Raw genomic sequence first — 17,002 nt, forward strand, 5'->3', positions numbered from 1 at the left:
ATGTGCTGATCAAATGTGACCCAAACTGGTAACCCAAACATTGCTTGAGTCCCAAATGGAGCCTTATTCCCTTCATAGTGCACTACTTTTGATTGGGGACCATAGGGCTCTGGTCTGAAGTAGTGCTCTATATAGGGAATAGGGTGCCATTGCGCTGGGATACAATGAGGATAGGAAACTACCTGAATACCACGTGACACTCTTCATTTGACACGATCAACATGACAGCAAAAATACATTGGCAGTTGGTACATGCAGTACCAAATTCAAAGGTAGAATGTACAATAGCATGGTGTGAGCATTGATTGTAAATGAGTGACTGATACCCTCTGCTGGACAACAACAGAAGCACAGGAGGAGTCATGACGTCACAACCACCACAACCCATTTATGCTCTGTTTGTTTGGGCTGCATAATGGTTCTAATAAAGATTTGATTCAGGCATCCATGTAGAGCTAATGTATATTTTTACCGACATTCATCCACCACTATCTTTAATCCTGGTTATGGAATGGGTGGAATTGGAAATAACTGGGTCTGATGTTATAATGTGGATTTCGCAAATTATTTCTGCTGCCTTGTTATCACTGACACATACATTGTCTCTACAGCTCTGGCAGTGTGGTGTGTAGAGGTGTGTAAAGTTGCATATCCTACTACAGAACCATGATATAGTATGTTTAGGGAGGTCATCCCAGCACCTGTGATCTTCCATTGGACCTTTTCTCAATCCAACTGCTCCAGCTGTTGGTCAAATCATGTCTTCAATCAATCATGTATCCCACAGCTAAGCTGGAGCAGGTGACAGGTGTCTCCATAACAACCCCTGTTCTATCACACCACAGTGACAGTTGGGACTCTGGGAGACTGGGACAGATCAAGAGCAATGTGGAGCATAGTGACGTCACCATCACTGTGTCTGTGTAATCCGGGGCAGGGATGACAAATTCATCAGTGGTTTTCTTACAGTGATTCACAAATCTTCTGATGCTGCTGGCTACTTCTAGAGATAGTTACATTGATTTAGCCCCTGTGAGGTTGTCTTTTACAGCTGCAATCTTGTGGCTCTGACAGAGACAATCCTTTGTTTAGAGGACTTATAAGGGGAGACTTACAGATGCAGTCTTTCCAGGACCGGCCTTCTCTCTGCTCTTACATGTGGACAACAGATAAAACATTGGATGTCACTGGATATCAAATACTGTGTCAAAGGACAAGCAGGAAAAGGTATGTGTTATTCCCTTTACACTGACTGTTGCTTTCCTCTACATACAATATGTGTTTGACTTTTTTGGCTTTCTCTGTATTGAAATCATTCAAAACATCTTGTTGATGCAAATGAAGTTAATCTACAAACAGAAAAGGCATAGGGAAAATTAGAGTAATGTGATGTTTCAGTAAGATTGATAGTAAAACATTTATTCGAAAAGTAAAGATATCCAAACATGATTAGGGTAGTATATTACTTAGTAAAAAGTTTACAGTAGAAGTCGGAAGTTTACATACACTTAGGTTGGAGTCATTAAAACTTGTTTTTCAACCACTCCACAAATTTCTTGTTAACAAACTATAGTTTTGGCAAGTCAGTAAGGACATCTACATTGTGCATGACACAAGTCCTTTTTCCAACAATTGTTTACAGACAAATTATTTCACTTATAATTCACTGTATCGCAATTCCAGTGGGTCAGAAGTTTACATACACTAAGTTGACTGTGCCTTTAAACAGCTTGGAAAATTCCAGAAAATGATGTCATGGCTTTAGAAGCTTCTGATAGGCTAATTGACATCATTTGAGTCAATTGGAGGTGTACCTGTGGATGTATATCAAGGCCTACCTTCAAACTCAGTGCCTCTTTGCTTGACATCATGGGAAAATCAAAAGAAATCAGCCAAGACCTCAGAAAAAAAACTGTAGACGTCCACAAGTCTGGTTCATCCTTGGGAGCAATTTCCAAACGCCTGAAGGTACCACGTCCATCCGTACAAACAATTGTACGCAAGTATAAACACCATGGGACCACACAGCCATCATACCGCTCAGGAAGGAGACGAGTTCTGTCTCCTAGAGATGAAAGTACTTTGGTGCGAAAAGTGCAAATCAATCCCAGAACAACAGAAAATGACCTTGTGAAGATGCTGGAGGAAACAGGGACGAAAGTATCTATATCCACAGTAAAACGAGTCCTAGATTGACATAACCTGAAAGGCCGCTCAGCAAGGAAGAAGCCACTGCTCCAAAACCGCCATAAAAAAGCCAGACTACGGTTTGCAACTGCACATGGGGACGAAGATCGCACTTTTTGGAGAAATGTCCTCTGGTCTGATGAAACAAAAACGTATTGTGGGAAGCTTGTGGAAGGCTACCCGAAACGTTTGACCCAAGTTAAACAATTTAAAGACAATGCTACCAAATACTAATTGAGAGTATGTAAACTTCTGACCCACTGGGAATGTGATGAAATAAATAAAAGCTTAAATAAATCATTCTCTCTACTATTATTCTGACATTTCACATTCTTACATTAAAGTGGTGATCCTAACTGACCTACGACAGGGAATCTTTACTAGGATTAAAATGTCAGGAATTGTGAAAAACTGAGTTTAAATGTATTTGGCTAAGGTGTATGTAAACTTCCGACTTCAACTGTATATTTTATGGACTGTTACAATAATGTATATATTTTTATTGTCATTTAGCGGGGGAATCGAACCCACAACCCTGGCGTTGCAAACGCCATGCTCTACCAACTGAGCTACACGGGACTATATACAGTGGGGAGAACAAGTATTTGATACACTGCCGATTTTGCAGGTTTTCCTACTTACAAAGCATGTAGAGGTCTGTAATTGCACACAGTGCACTTCAACTGTGAGAGACGGAATCTGAAACAAAAATCCAGAAAATCACATTGTAAGATTTTTAAGTAATTAATTTGCATTTTATTGCATGACATAAGTATTTGATACATCAGAAAAGCAGAACTTAATATTTGGTACAGAAACCTATGTTTGCAATTACAGAGATCATACGTTTTCTGTAGGTCTTGACCAGGTTTGCACACACTGCAGCAGGGATTTTGGCCCACTCCTCCATACAGACCTTCTCCAGAACCTTCAGGTTTCGGGGCTGTCGCTGGGCAATACGGACTTTCAGCTCCCTCCAAAGATTTTCTATTGGGTTCAGGTCTGGAAACTGGCTAGGCCACTCCAGGACCTTGAGATGCTTCTTACGGAGCCACTCCTTAGTTGCCCTGGCTGTGTGTTTCGGGTCGTTGTCATGCTGGAAGACCCAGCCACGACCCATCTTCAATGATTTTACTGAGGGAAGGAGGTTGTTGGCCAAGATCTCGCGATACATGGCCCCATCCATCCTCCCCTCAATACGGTGCAGTCGTCCTGTCCCCTTCGCAGAAAAGCATCCCCAAAGAATGATGTTTCCACCTCCATGCTTCACAGTTGTGATGGTGTTCTTGGGGTTGTACTCATCCTTCTTCTTCCTCCAAACACGGCGAGTGGAGTTTAGACCAAAAAGCTCTATTTTTGTCTCATCAGACAACATGACCTTCTCCCATTCCTCCTCTGAATCATCCAGATGGTCATTGGCAAACTTCAGACGGGACATGCGCTGGCTTGAGCAGGGGGACCTTGCGTGCGCTGCAGGATTTTACTCCATGACGGCGTAATGTGTTACTAATGGTTTTCTTTGAGACTGTGGTCCCAGCTCTCTTCAGGTCATTGACCAGGTCCTGCCATGTAGTTCTGGGCTGATCCCTCACCTTCCTCATGATCATTGATGCCCCACGATGTGAGATCTTGCATGGAGCCCCAGACCGAGGCTGATTGATCGTCATCTTGAACTTCTTCCATTTTCTAATAATTGCGCCAACAGTTGTTGCCTTCTCACCAAGCTGCTTGCCTATTGTCCTGTAGCCCATCCTAGCCTTGTGCAGGTCTACAATTTTATCCCTGATGTCCTTACACAGCTCTCTGGTCTTGGCCATTGTGGAGAGGTTGGAGTCTGTTTGATTGAGTGTGTGGACAGGTGTCTTTTATACAGGTAAAGAGTTCAAACAGGTTCAGTTAATACAGGTAATGAGTGGAGAACAGGAGAGCTTCTTAAAGAAAAACTAACAGGTCTGTGAGAGCCGGAATTCTTACTGGTTGGTAGGTGATCAAATACTTATGTCATGCAATAAAATGCAAATTAATTACTTTAAAATCATACAATGTGATTTTCTGGATTTTTGTTTTAGATTCCGTCTCTCACAGTTGAAGTGTACCTATGATAAAAATGACAGAACTCTACATGCTTTGTAAGTAGGAAAACCTGCAAAATCGGCAGTGTATCAAATACTTGTTCTCCCCACTGAATACCAATTGCACACACTTACTTTGCATTAGGCATGTAACTAAATATGATCTATAATCTGTCCAGTCAGTCTTCTATAAGTATAGTGAACAAAAATATAAACGCAACATGTAAAGTGTTGGTCCCATGTTTCATGAGCTGAAATAAAAGATCCCAGAAATGTTCCATACACACAAAAAGCTTATTTATTTCAAATGTATTTCAAATTTGTTTACATCCCAGTTAGTGAGCATTTCTCCTTAGCCAAGATAATCCATCCACCTGACAAGTGTGGCATATCAAGAAGCTGTTTAAACAGCATGATCATTACACAGGTGCACCTTGTGCTGGGGACAATAAAAGGCCACTATAAAATGTGTAGTTTTGTCACACAACACAAAGCCACAGATGTCTCAAGTTTTGAGGGACCGTGAAATTGGCATGCTGACTGCAGGACTGTCCATCAGAGCTGTTGCCAGAGAATTGAATGTTAATGTCTCTACCATAAGCCGCCTCCCATGTTGTTTTAGAGAATTTGGCAGTATGTCCAACCGGCCTCACAACTGCAGACCAGGTGTAACCACGCCAGCCCAGGACCTCCATATCTGGCTTCTTCATCTGCAGGATGGTCTGAGACCAGCCACCCAGACAGCTGATGAAACTGTGGGTTTGCACAACCAAATAATTTCTGCAGAAACCGTCTCAGGGAAGCTCAATTGCGTGCTCGTCGTCCTCGCCAGGGTCTTGACCTGACTGTAGTTCGGCGTCGTAACCGACTTCAGTGGGCAAATGCTCTACTTCGATGGCCACTGGCACACTGGAGAAGTGTGCTCTTCATGGACGGATGAATCCCGATTTCAACTGTATTGGGCAGATGGCAGACAGCGTGTATGGCGTAGTGTGGGCAAGCGGTTTGCTGATGTCAACGTTGTGAACAGAGTGCCTCATGGTGGCGGTGGCGTATGGTATAGGCATGCATAAACTACGGACAACGTAAGGCATGCATAAGCCTGATCAACTCTATGCGAAGGAGGTGTCGCGCTGCATGAGGCAAACGTTGGTCACACCAGAAACTGACTTGTTTTCTGATCCACGCCCCTACCTTTTTTTTAAAGGTATTTGTAACCAACAGATGCATATCTGTATTCCCAGTCATGTGAAATCCATAGATTATGTCCTAATGATTTTATTTCAATTGACTGATTTCCTTATATGAACTGTAACTCAGAAATTGTTGCATGTTGCGTTTATATTTTTGTTCAGTGTACAATTTGTGGGGCGCTGCAGACTAAAGATCTGTTATATTGAAATATCAGTACTTTGTTTCCAGTCACAGACTCAGGTCAGGTCTTGCTGGAAAGTAAACTAGGGGCCAGAATGAAACTCAAACCCCTACACAACTCTGTCTAAATTCTCTTTCATAGCAGACACCTGATCTACAGTCATTAGATTATGTATGCCACTGAGCAGACGCTATTATCTAAAGCAGGGTTTCCCAAACTCGGTCCTGGGTCCTGGTTATTTGAATCAGCTGTGTAGTACAGGGGCAAAAACCAAAACATGCACCCAGGGAGGGCCCTAGGACAGAGTTTGGGAAACCCTGATCTAAAGCAACTTACAGTTCAGTGAATACATACCTTTTTAGTAGGCTATGTGTGTATTTGATACACCCAGGAATTGAACCCACAGCCTTGTGGATGCTAGCGCCATGCACTTGCCAACTGAGGTACACAGGACAACAGATAAGTAGAGGAGAAGCTAGCTATCCACAAGCATCCATCATGAAGTAACAATTTCTGTCTTTCACATGGTGATCAGGAAAAGGCTTATGTGGATAAACTGAGATGTCAGATTAATGTAGATGGATGATTGATTGAAGGATAGATAATCAAACTAGGTTAGGGATTGGGTTGGAATTACTATAATCTTTCTCACTGCAGTTCAACAGGTTAATATCTGATTAATCAACTAGGCTACATAAAGTGAAGATCATCTCACTCCCCTCCACCCCTGTAGACACCTGCTGTCCTTAAATCACATAACCCACACACTCATGTTTCGAAGAAGGAAGTGTCGCCTTATTCTCAGATGTTGCCCCAGTTTACAAGCAATCTCTTTAAAACCCCTCTCCTCTCCAGCCCCCTCTTCATCGGAGATGTGAATTATTGACAAGCTCCCCTTCTCACTCTCCTTCTCTCTCTCTCTCTCTCTCTCTCTCTCTCTCTCTCTCTCTCTCTCTCTCTCTCTCTCTCTCTCTCTCTCTCCTGTCAACAGCAACAGCCCTGAACAATAGGGCCACCCGTCTGTCTGCCTTCTGAGGGGCATCTGGTCCTCTCTGTACGTTTTCCACCTGCCTCAGACAGGTTATTGATATAACAACAGTGGGGTGAATAAAGACAGATCTGCTGCTCCTCACACAGGTAAGGCATTCATGTTTTCTCTTTATTTTATTATGGCGAAATTGCCATATTTGGTCAAAATGGATGCTTTGTTGTAGACCGTTGTGTCAGGGGTAGCCTACCATCTGAACGTTAAGGGCTAAATTGCTGAACTCCATTACTCCAGTTCAAAAATGACTACATAAATAGACTGTCGTTGCTAGTGTACTTACAGCCTTACTACACAGGTACAACAACTTTATGTAAAGTGTTACCACACTTTCTCTGTCTCTTTTTTCCAGGTCTAAGGGGCCAAAATGCAGTACCTCTTTCATCTCCTTCTGTTGATGGAGATTTACTCCAAGTCTCACAGCACCCCGTGCGAGAAAGGCTGCGACTGTCGCGAGGAACTGAAACTCGCCACTTGCACTAACGCCCTCTTAACCCAACTGCCCAACCACATCCCTCCTTACACGGAACACCTGGACCTATCTATGAACCTCCTAACCTTTATTCCGGAGAGTTCCTTCCAAATGGAACGCAAACTGAGGGTTCTGCTTATAAACGACAACAACATTAGCGCTGTGGCTGATGGGGCCTTCACCCAGCTAGAGTTCCTTCAAAAGTTGGACCTGAGTTGGAACAGGTAGTGGAGAGTTTTTCCTGGCCACTGTGCTCTTGTTGCTGTTTTTTCTCTTCGAGGTCTTGGCCGGGTTACTGTAAAGCACTTTGTGACAACTGTTCATGTCAAAAGGGTTTTATCAATTCAATTTGATGGATGGATGGAGAGATTCATTGATTGATTTATTGATTGATTAAACAGGATCTCGTCCCTGAGCGAGAGCTTCTCCCTGGGCCTGAATGCTCTGAGGGAGCTGCAGCTGAGCCACAACCACCTGCACACCCTGGACAGCAGGAGCTTCATGCACTTGGATGGCCTACAGAGGCTCAACCTTACCGGCAACGCCATCCATAACATCCAGGTGAGGTTGTTTTTACTTTTATTGAACAACATCTAATAAGGTGATACATGACTTATACAATTCTATTATTTTCTATTGTGTTCTATTTTGTTTTATTCTGTTGTGTTTTATTTTATTATATTCTATTGTGTTCTATTCTATTCCGTCCAGGTGAGGTCCTTCGGCTCCATGTCCACCTTGCGGCAGCTCCACCTGGAGGCCAACCATCTCATCTCCCTAAACAACGGGATGTTCTCCATGCTGAAGTCCCTGGAGGTCCTCAACCTGCAGGGGAACCAGATCAACAAGACCCAAGAGGGTGTCTTCACCCCCATGACCTCCCTGGCCCTGCTCAACCTGGCCCACAACCAGATGAGCACCATCTACTTCAAGACCTTCCTAAGCATCCACACCTATAGTACCCATATCCTGTTGGAAGGAAACCCCTGGAGCTGCAATTGTGACCTACAGAGAGTGTTCCATAAACTTAGAAGTGTTCAAAGACTGTTCTTGGATGATTACTATAATCTTAGCTGTAATGCTCCGACAGAACTAGCGAACTACAGGTTGATGGATGTGGATACGGAGCTGTGTATCGCCGAGATGGTTATTGTGCTGATTATCACGATCACCGTGGTGATAACAGTGTTGGTGGCCATCGTCATGGCGGAGAGGAAGAGAAAGAAGAAGAAGAAGAGGGGAAAACATTGGACGGAGCAGGGCAACTTGTCTGACTCAGATCACTAGGGATTGACTTCTTCTCGGCAACACAATCCTTTGATACACTTGTACAGTAACATTAAGAAAATATCTCTCAGAGACAGTTATTGCCATATTTTAAAGGACATTTAGTAGGTTATTGTACAATTTCACCATGTATTTATTGTACACAAATGTATTTATCAATTACTCAATATGCACACTTTTTGCATTTGTAATAATACCAGAGTTTGTAGTGTTCTATTAGATACTTTGACATACAATATGAACAATACTACAGGTGTGAAACATGTTCAATTAAACGTATTTGAAAGGTGCACTAGCTGCATTGTATTCTATCTATTTCCTTTATGATGTAGGAAATATAAATGTTATAGATTTTATAGATTTTTAGAAACAATAACAATTGCACATCTTGCCTTTACTCTTTGTTATAAACATGCTCTTATGCATTTACGGTATTTGGGAGGTTGGGTTCACTTTAACAGATAGCAGAGACGTCACACGAGGCCCATCCTCTCGGTGTATTGAGTTCGGAGTTACCTTCTAGGCGAAATGGCCTGAACTAGGGTGTGGTTGTGGATCGGAATATTTGCACGAGTCTTTAAGGATATTACGTATGGTATATCATCTGTATCATGCATGCATAGGATAACAACGGAATAAGCTGTATTGTAAGCAATGCAGAAAGCGTTCGATTTCAGACTGAGAGACACAACTGCCACCGCCGAACCTGCGTAGTCATAGTTGAAAGAATAGGAACACCGACCGGTGACTTTTGCAGGTAAGATTGATGAGAAGAACATGGGCGTCCAAGCTCATATTCTCCAAGTTAAAGAGAAACTGCGCTAATTCACATTTTTGATGATTTTTTAAATTTTATTGCGAATCTACAATATTATGATTTAAGTGCGCTGTTTACCACTGCGTAAAGTAAACGTTGTACTTTTATGTCTTCAATTTGATGTGAACTGTTCATTATTTGACAGTGAAACATGCGTTTCGTTCATACTTCCGCATTGGACGGTGAAATGTATTTTTGTACCGGTTTCACCGGTTCTTCTGATATGACATACCCACTCACGAGCAACATGAGTTCTTAGGTTGTAACAATGTTACTATATTTGTTACACACCGTGTGCAACTTGTTGATAGCCTAATCTTTATTGTAGCCAATTCTAGCCATGCTAAACATATTTACTGTATAGCATAGTGATTCAATATGCTTTGTGTTGTAGTCACGTCAGACAAAGATATATAGTTAAGCAAACTTTACTATGCATATTGTTAACCAGCACATCAAGTACATGAAGTCAATAAGTAACAAGTGGTTTCTGTTTCCTGTGTAACATCAATATGAGTAACATCAATATTGCTACACATAGACTGTATGTTTTCGATAATCAATGAAGCCTACTGTTAAAGTTACAGGAAACATGAATCTAACTTCCTGTCTTCCAGAGATGGCCGCAGACGACAAAGTGTTCATCCTGTCGGATGATGAAGAAGATCAGAAGAGGAAGTACGTCCTGGACGAACCCTTCAACACTCTTTCCCTGGAGCTTCAGAACGACCGAGAGCCAGGCTCCACTTCAGTGTCTGCTGCAGCATCAGCCACACAGTCTGCTCCAGAGACACCCATGGCCTCACCACTGAAAGACCTAGGCTGCTGTGAGAGGATGTGCCTTAGAGTCAACTCCCAGCTCCTCACCTCCAAGATTTTCTACTTCTTCTTCTATGCAGCCTACGGTTCCCTGCACCCACTCCTAGCCGTCTACTACAAGCAGCTAGGGATGTCGCCAAGCCGTAGTGGACTGTTGGTTGGGATCCGGTACTTTATAGAGTTCTGCAGTGCGCCATTCTGGGGAGTGGTGGCCGATCGTTTTAAGAAAGGGAAGCCATTGTTGCTTTTCTCTGTGCTGTGTTGGTTGGTGTTCAACTGTGGCATCGGCTTTGTCAAACCAGCTGCCATGATCTGTAAGGAGAAGGTGGGCGTCACCACTGTGGCCCCACCAATACTGCCCTTGACGACTATGACACCAATTAACGGCTCGCTACCGGACGTTTCCACCAATCTCACGAGGAGAAGTCGTCGGGATTTATTTCGAGGTTACTTTCCTAGCTTCCCTTTTGTTTTGAATGGCCTTGATTCTGGCTATAGCGTACGCCGCAGGTATAGGAGAGGTGCTGATAGCAATAGCACCCAATCCACAGTGGTGCCTTACAAGCAGAATAAAACAACAACCACTCGCACCCCCACCCGTGCCCAACCCAGAGTGGTGCCTAATGAGCAAGCCAATACCACTCAGCTTTTACCGAATACCACAACTATGCCACTGACCACTAAAAACCCCACCCATGTCCCTACCCCCACCACCAATTCCACATTGGTGCCTCACGAGCAGGGCAATACCACTCAAGCTACACCAAATACTACAACAACAACTATGGCAACCACTACCACCACCCCTGCCCCCACCCAACCCAAAGAGTACATCATTGAGTACAACGAGGATCAGGTCGAGAGCATCTTTCTCCTGATCCTCTTGGTCATCATCGTGGGGGAGTTCTTCAGCGCGCCGGCGGTCACCATTGTGGACACGGTGACGTTACAGTACCTGGGGAAGCACCGGGACCGCTATGGCCTGCAGAGAATGTGGGGGTCCCTTGGCTGGGGCGTGACCATGCTGCTAGTGGGTATCTGGATAGACCACACCCACCTGACGCTGCTCATCGATGGCGTAGTCGGCTGCATCCTGCCCGAGTATAAGAACTATCAGGTAATGTATGACATTGAAAATGTGACAAATAATAAGCAATGGCTCGCTAAGGGCGACATAGTTGATATGTAAATAGAAATGTAGTTCATTAATTTGTTCATTTATTCACTCATTCATACATTCACTCATTCTCTCTTTCATTCATTCCTTCCCCAGGTGGCCTTCATCGTGTTTGGAGTGATGATGGGTCTGGCTCTGGTGGTAGCAACACAATTCTACTTTGACCGGTAATAGGGGCAGACACAATTTAAATTATGTTTGAAACCCCACCTTTTTAGCTTTATCTTAAATCAATGATTTTGTTATTTTACACTTCCTTTTTGTTTTGTTCTTTTATTCATCTATTTTATAGAATTGCTGTTTGTTTTTATTATCTTTCATTTAATTATTTTAATGTAAAGTGTGTGGTGATTTTAAATGATCTTTAAATGAAGTTGGATTTGATTTGACAGTGGGGACTACAGACAGGATGTGCCTCAGAGGCCCCAAGAGGTAGAGAGATACCGCAGGTAAATCAACTGGAAAATTAAAACTCACACTAACTGGAAATAGTATTTCTAATTTCTTTAGTAAATACTGCTTTAATATATTTTTTTATGATCATTTTTTATTTGTTTTACACCTTTTTCACACAGGTTGACGGGAACGTGGCATCTCCAGAGGGGAGCGAGAGCTCCACCTCAGACCAGACCCCCATCACCCCAGAGTCCACCACCACCGAACAGCCTTTCTACTACAGTGACCTCCTCAGGCTGCTGTGTAGTGTTCAGTACAGCACGGTGCTGTTCGTGGCCTGGTTCATGGGCTTCGGTTACGGCTTTGTGTTCACCTTCCTGTATTGGCATCTAGAGGACCTGAAGGGGACCACCACGCTGTTTGGTGTGTGTTCGGTTCTGAGTCATGTGTCGGAGCTGGCTGCTTACTTCACCAGTCATAAGTTTATCGAACTGGTGGGACACATCAGGTAAGGATGGGGTTCTTGGTGGTGTTCTTGTTTTTGGGAGGGTGGTGGTGGAAGGGATATTGCATTATCCATCAATCTTCTAAAAAAATATTTTACCAAAAACAGCAGCAACAACATCAACCGAAGCACACAGTATTTTCTGAAACGGAGGATTTCCACATTTGCTATCCCGTTTCACCACAACTAGACCTGCCGCATGTAAACAATCGTGTTCATTTAGAGTGCCTCTTGAACGTCACACAGACCTTGAGCGTATACTATAGTCAGACAAACAGACAGACCTAGCACAGAGCAGGGACATTTGAGAGTGTGGTGTTATGTTTAAGGAGAGAGGCCCATCCCTCTGGCAGCTCTGTGTGACCTATGTCATTTTGACGCACAAGTTTCAAACATTCTTCTCTAACATCTTGGGTGGTTATAACCCCGCAAGTAATACATTTACCTATTAGTGCAAAGGTCTCAGGAAGAATTTGTGCCAGTGCTTTTTGCCTCACCAGTTCAATGGGCACTGTACGCAAAGAGTCATACTAACTATGCCTAGTAGGGCATCTCTTTAGACCTTGGATGAGTGTTCTGCGATGGAATCCTAATTAACGCAACAAAAGACGCTCTAAGCCTGAAAAGCCTATACATTCTATACATCACCCTATTTTATCTGTTTGCCTCTTCTTAATAACCTTTGCTCAGAGTACCTAACCTCTGAAAATCTCATCACTAATTTCTTTCTTTCCTCCCTGTTTTCCTAACTTAGGGTCTTGTACATTGGCTTGGCATGTAACACAGCACGCTACCTGTACATTTCTTACTTGGAGAATGCATGGATAGTTCTGCCTATGGAGGTCTTACAAGGTAAGAAAGAGCAGGTCAGACAGTGACATTACTTCCTGTTGACATCTGATTGAGGAAAGGTTCAAGTTTGAGTCTGTAGTTAAGGGTTGTGATATTGAGCCTCAGTAAAGTACATCTTAGGACAGGAATCTCTGTTATTTCAAGCAATCGCTACCTTATAAAACACCTTTTCCCATGCCAACTAAACAAGAATGGGATAAGATATCATTTTATAGGAATGTTAATATTGATTTAAAGTGAAAAGGCCATTAAAGTATCACATCAAAAACAATCATATTAAAAGACAGTATCACCAAAAGGAAATTGAATAAGGATATCCTGGTAATGTCATATGACTAGTGACCATGTTATCCCTGTTTGTCTTTCTGTGGTTACAGATGAGATATTATTTAAGAGCAGGTTGGATGGGTCTTGTCAAACACTGATTACATTGAGACACGATCACATGTATTTTTTTCTTTTTTTGTGGGAACACTTGGGAACAGACTTCCTAAATTAAACACATTTTTATTAAACACATTTTTAGTTGAATTCCTGGTGATTTTACAGTCTTTTTTTAACCAAAAACAATGCATAGTGCCAACTGTAGAGTTTGGTGGAGGAGGAATAATGGTCTTGGGCTGTTTTTCATGGTTCGGGCTAGGCCCCTTCGTTCCAGTGAAGGGAAATCTTAACGCTACAACATACAGTGACATTCTAGACGATTCTGTGCTTCCAACTTTGTGGCAACAGTTTGGGTAAGGCCCTTTCCTGTTTCAGCATGACAATGCCCCCGTGCACAAAGCGAGGTCCATACAGAAATGGTTTGTCAAGATCGGTGTGGAAGAATTAGACTGGCCTGCACAGAGCCCTGACCTCAACCCCATCGAACACCTTTGGTATGAATTGGAACGCCGACTGCGAGCCAGGTCTACTCGTCCAACATCAGTGCCCGACCTCAGTAATGCTCTTGTGGCTGAATGGAAGCAAGTCCCCACAGTAATGTTCCAACATCTATTGGAAAGCCATTACAGAAGAGTGGACGCTGTTATGGCAGCAAAGGGGGGACCAACTCCATATTAATGCCCATGATTTTGGAATGAGATGTTCGACGAGCAGGTGTCCACATACTTTTGGTCATGTAGTGTATATAATGATTATCTTTATTTTGTTTACTAAAAACGCTTCATGACAATTCTTCTAGTAATAACTGATAATACGCTCAATAAATAAGTAAGAATAAGCTTGTTATTACTGGTCATAAGTGATAAGCACTGTTAGCTTTGGTGCTATAGATTCTTGCTGAGCTCTGTGTCTTAGGAGGGTTTTGCAGCCCACAAAGCAAAGTAAGATGACCATCACATGACTTCAGCATAAGGATTTGTATATCTATCTGACGTTTGAGTCTGTGGTCACGGAATGAGAAGTCTGACTGCCTGACTGATGATGAATGGAAGTCTAAGTGTCAACACCTCCTTATCCATAGGACTCAAATAAAAGTGGTTTCCTGTTAGATTGTTTTTCAAATTTGTGCTAATATTACAAGACAGACTGCATTTTCTTCTGTATGACATTAGTATCGAAAATAATGTATAACATTTTAAATTTTTTCTCATTTTGCAGACACTCTTATCCAGAGCAACTTACAGGATCAATTAGGGTTGAGTGCCTTGCTCAAGGGCACAGATCTTTCACCTAGTCGGCTCTGGGCTACAAACCAGCAACCTTTCGGTTACTGGCCCAATTCCCTTAACCGCTAGAAACTACACCACAATGCCCTACTTTGAAGAATAGTATTTATCCTTATAAGCTGTGTAATGTTTAACACCTCCATCAATGTTTGTCCTCTGGCATCATTTACATTTTAGTCATTTAGCAGACACTCTTATCCAGAGTGACTTACAGTCGTGAGAGCAGACATTTTTGGACTTTTTTGTACTGGTCCCCCGTGGAAATCGAATCTACAACCCTGGCTTTGCAAGCGCCATGCTCTACCAACTGAGCAGCACACAGTATTTAAATGTTCTAACATTTGTTTTGTCTGTCTGTCTCTTTGTAATGTAGGTGTGACCCATGCGTCGGTTTGGGCTGCCTGTATCTCCTACCTGAGTGCCGCGGTGCCCCCAGCTCTGAGGACCTCTGCCCAGGGTATCCTCCAGGGTCTACACTTGGGACTGGGACGGGGCTGTGGGGCCATGGTGGGGGGCGTCTTCGTCAACTACTTTGGTACGGATGCAACAACAACAGCCCCTTTTGACAGTCCCATTTGAGTAGTGACATTTAGCAACTCCTGCCATATAGCCATGTTTTTATATGTTAACATGATTTTGAGAACCAATGAGTTATACTGTTTATTACATATTTATAAACGACATACTGTATCCACTAATAATGAACTGTTTAAAAATGATGTATAAACCATTCATAACCCCATTAAATGACACCTTAATATAAAGTGCTACTATTTGGTTTGTTCTGTATCTGTAACGTGCATCTTTCTTTTTCCAGGAGCTGCAGAGACCTTCAGAGGGATTGGAATGGCTTCCCTGGTTATACTCCTCATCTTCTCCTTCATTCAATGTCTGACCGGACAGAACGAGGAAAAGGGTGAGGGAGGGGAGAGCACCTCAGTCCATATTTCTTAAATAAACCCTGCATCAGTGCACTGTTTTAGGAATTTGTTCTGTATAGAACCAAAAAGGGTTTAATGGATTGCTCCATATGTTGCATAAAAAATTGTCTTTATAGAACTGCAAAGCACCCTTATACTTAACAGTGTACCATACAATAATAACCTAAATTGTATTCCCCTCACTAGAGGACAGGATGCTAGCAGAGAACATTCCGGTTCCTTCCAGTCCGGTTCCCATCGCTACCATAGACTTGATGCAGAACCAGAGCCAGGTCAGAACTCTCTGAATTGTTGTGCTCATATGCTGCTTCTTTCAGCAAACCAGTTTCCCATTGTGGGACAATGAAGTGTACTATTAATACTACTAATTAATACTACTACTACCAGGTGGGTGTGACGGTGCCCCGCCCCGACCCTAGACCCCCGGCTAAGAAGACCAAGCACCAGGAGGAGCAGGAGGATGTTAACAGACCGGCCTGGGTGCTGAGTGGATCCCCCTGGGTCACCATAGCCTTCGCTGTCTGCCAGATCAGAGAGATGTACTGCATGACCAAGAATAGTCTACCCTCTGAGACACAGCCACTGCAGGTAGGATGATGAATGATAGTCCTCTTATAAAGATGTGTAAAATCTCAATGAGAACTCTTGTCCTCAGATGTGCGAATCGAAAGTTTATGAATTTAAAGCCAATTCATGTTTAAAAAATGTATAACCTTTAAAATATTTTATTTCAATGGGATTTATGTTTATGTCATATGATTAACAGTGACAATATGTGAATGATTTTTCCCACGCCTTCCTGTGAACTAAAGAAAGGTGAGGCCGTGTTTGTTCTTTGTGTGCACTGTAGAGGTGAATTCGACAGTGGTGAATGTGGTCAAATGTCCTATGTGCCTGTGTTTGGTCTCCTAGTTTAGTGCATGGTTTGGTTATATCTTTAGTGTATCCAAAACATTTTGTCATGATGGATTAGCCAATTATGTTATATTATCTTGTCTGTTGCCAGGAGCAAAATGATCAGAACTCTTCTGAATACCAGGCAGTGGAGACTGAACACAGCACAGAGCAACAGGAGTTACCACACCACCATAACGGTTCCCCAGCAGCGTACCTAGCAAGGCCCACCCCGCAGAGCACCCAGAATCCCAGCCCTCTTCCCTACCAGACCAGGGGAACTCTGTGGAGCACCCTGCCTTTTTACCTGTTAACTTTGAGGCTTCACATCAACTGTCTAGTACCAACCCTTTTCCGGCAGTAGATTAAAGGCTTGAGTTGTTGAGTTTAGAAACGGAGCAGGTACTTAGTAGCGAAAGGGTAAGGAGCAGTGAGTACTACTCAACATCGATGACTGTGCTGTAAAAAGTACCAAATGATAAGCTTTCTGTGT

General features: G+C 42.9%; 2 protein-coding genes across 3 annotated transcripts; both read left to right on the forward strand.

Moving 5' to 3' along the window:
* Nucleotides 1-1,022: 1,022 nt before the first annotated feature.
* LOC121576050 (insulin-like growth factor-binding protein complex acid labile subunit) lies at nt 1,023-8,694 on the forward strand. The gene is made up of 5 exons (XM_041889340.2): nt 1,023-1,227; nt 6,626-6,771; nt 7,032-7,375; nt 7,553-7,712; nt 7,863-8,694. The coding sequence occupies exons 3-5, from the start codon at nt 7,047-7,049 to the stop codon at nt 8,436-8,438; spliced, it is 1,065 nt and encodes a 354-aa protein (XP_041745274.1). The 5' UTR covers nt 1,023-1,227; nt 6,626-6,771; nt 7,032-7,046; the 3' UTR covers nt 8,439-8,694.
* Nucleotides 8,695-8,927: 233 nt separating this feature from the next.
* On the forward strand, nt 8,928-17,002 carry LOC123488975 (major facilitator superfamily domain-containing protein 6-A-like). 2 transcript variants are annotated; one of them, XM_045219702.1, is made up of 10 exons: nt 8,928-9,195; nt 9,873-11,191; nt 11,348-11,415; nt 11,808-12,155; nt 12,907-13,004; nt 15,048-15,209; nt 15,492-15,590; nt 15,802-15,887; nt 16,003-16,203; nt 16,622-17,002. In XM_045219702.1, the coding sequence occupies exons 2-10, from the start codon at nt 9,875-9,877 to the stop codon at nt 16,871-16,873; spliced, it is 2,631 nt and encodes an 876-aa protein (XP_045075637.1). In that variant the 5' UTR covers nt 8,928-9,195; nt 9,873-9,874; the 3' UTR covers nt 16,874-17,002. The 2 variants fall into 2 exon arrangements, with proteins under 2 accessions (XP_045075637.1, XP_045075636.1); XM_045219701.1 differs by lacking the exons at nt 8,928-9,195; nt 9,873-11,191; nt 11,348-11,415 and adding an exon at nt 16,428-16,431 and having other exon boundaries at nt 11,899-12,155; nt 16,622-16,708.

Source organism: Coregonus clupeaformis, unplaced genomic scaffold, assembly GCF_020615455.1.
Source record: "Coregonus clupeaformis isolate EN_2021a unplaced genomic scaffold, ASM2061545v1 scaf2640, whole genome shotgun sequence".
Lineage (NCBI taxonomy): Eukaryota > Metazoa > Chordata > Actinopteri > Salmoniformes > Salmonidae > Coregonus > Coregonus clupeaformis.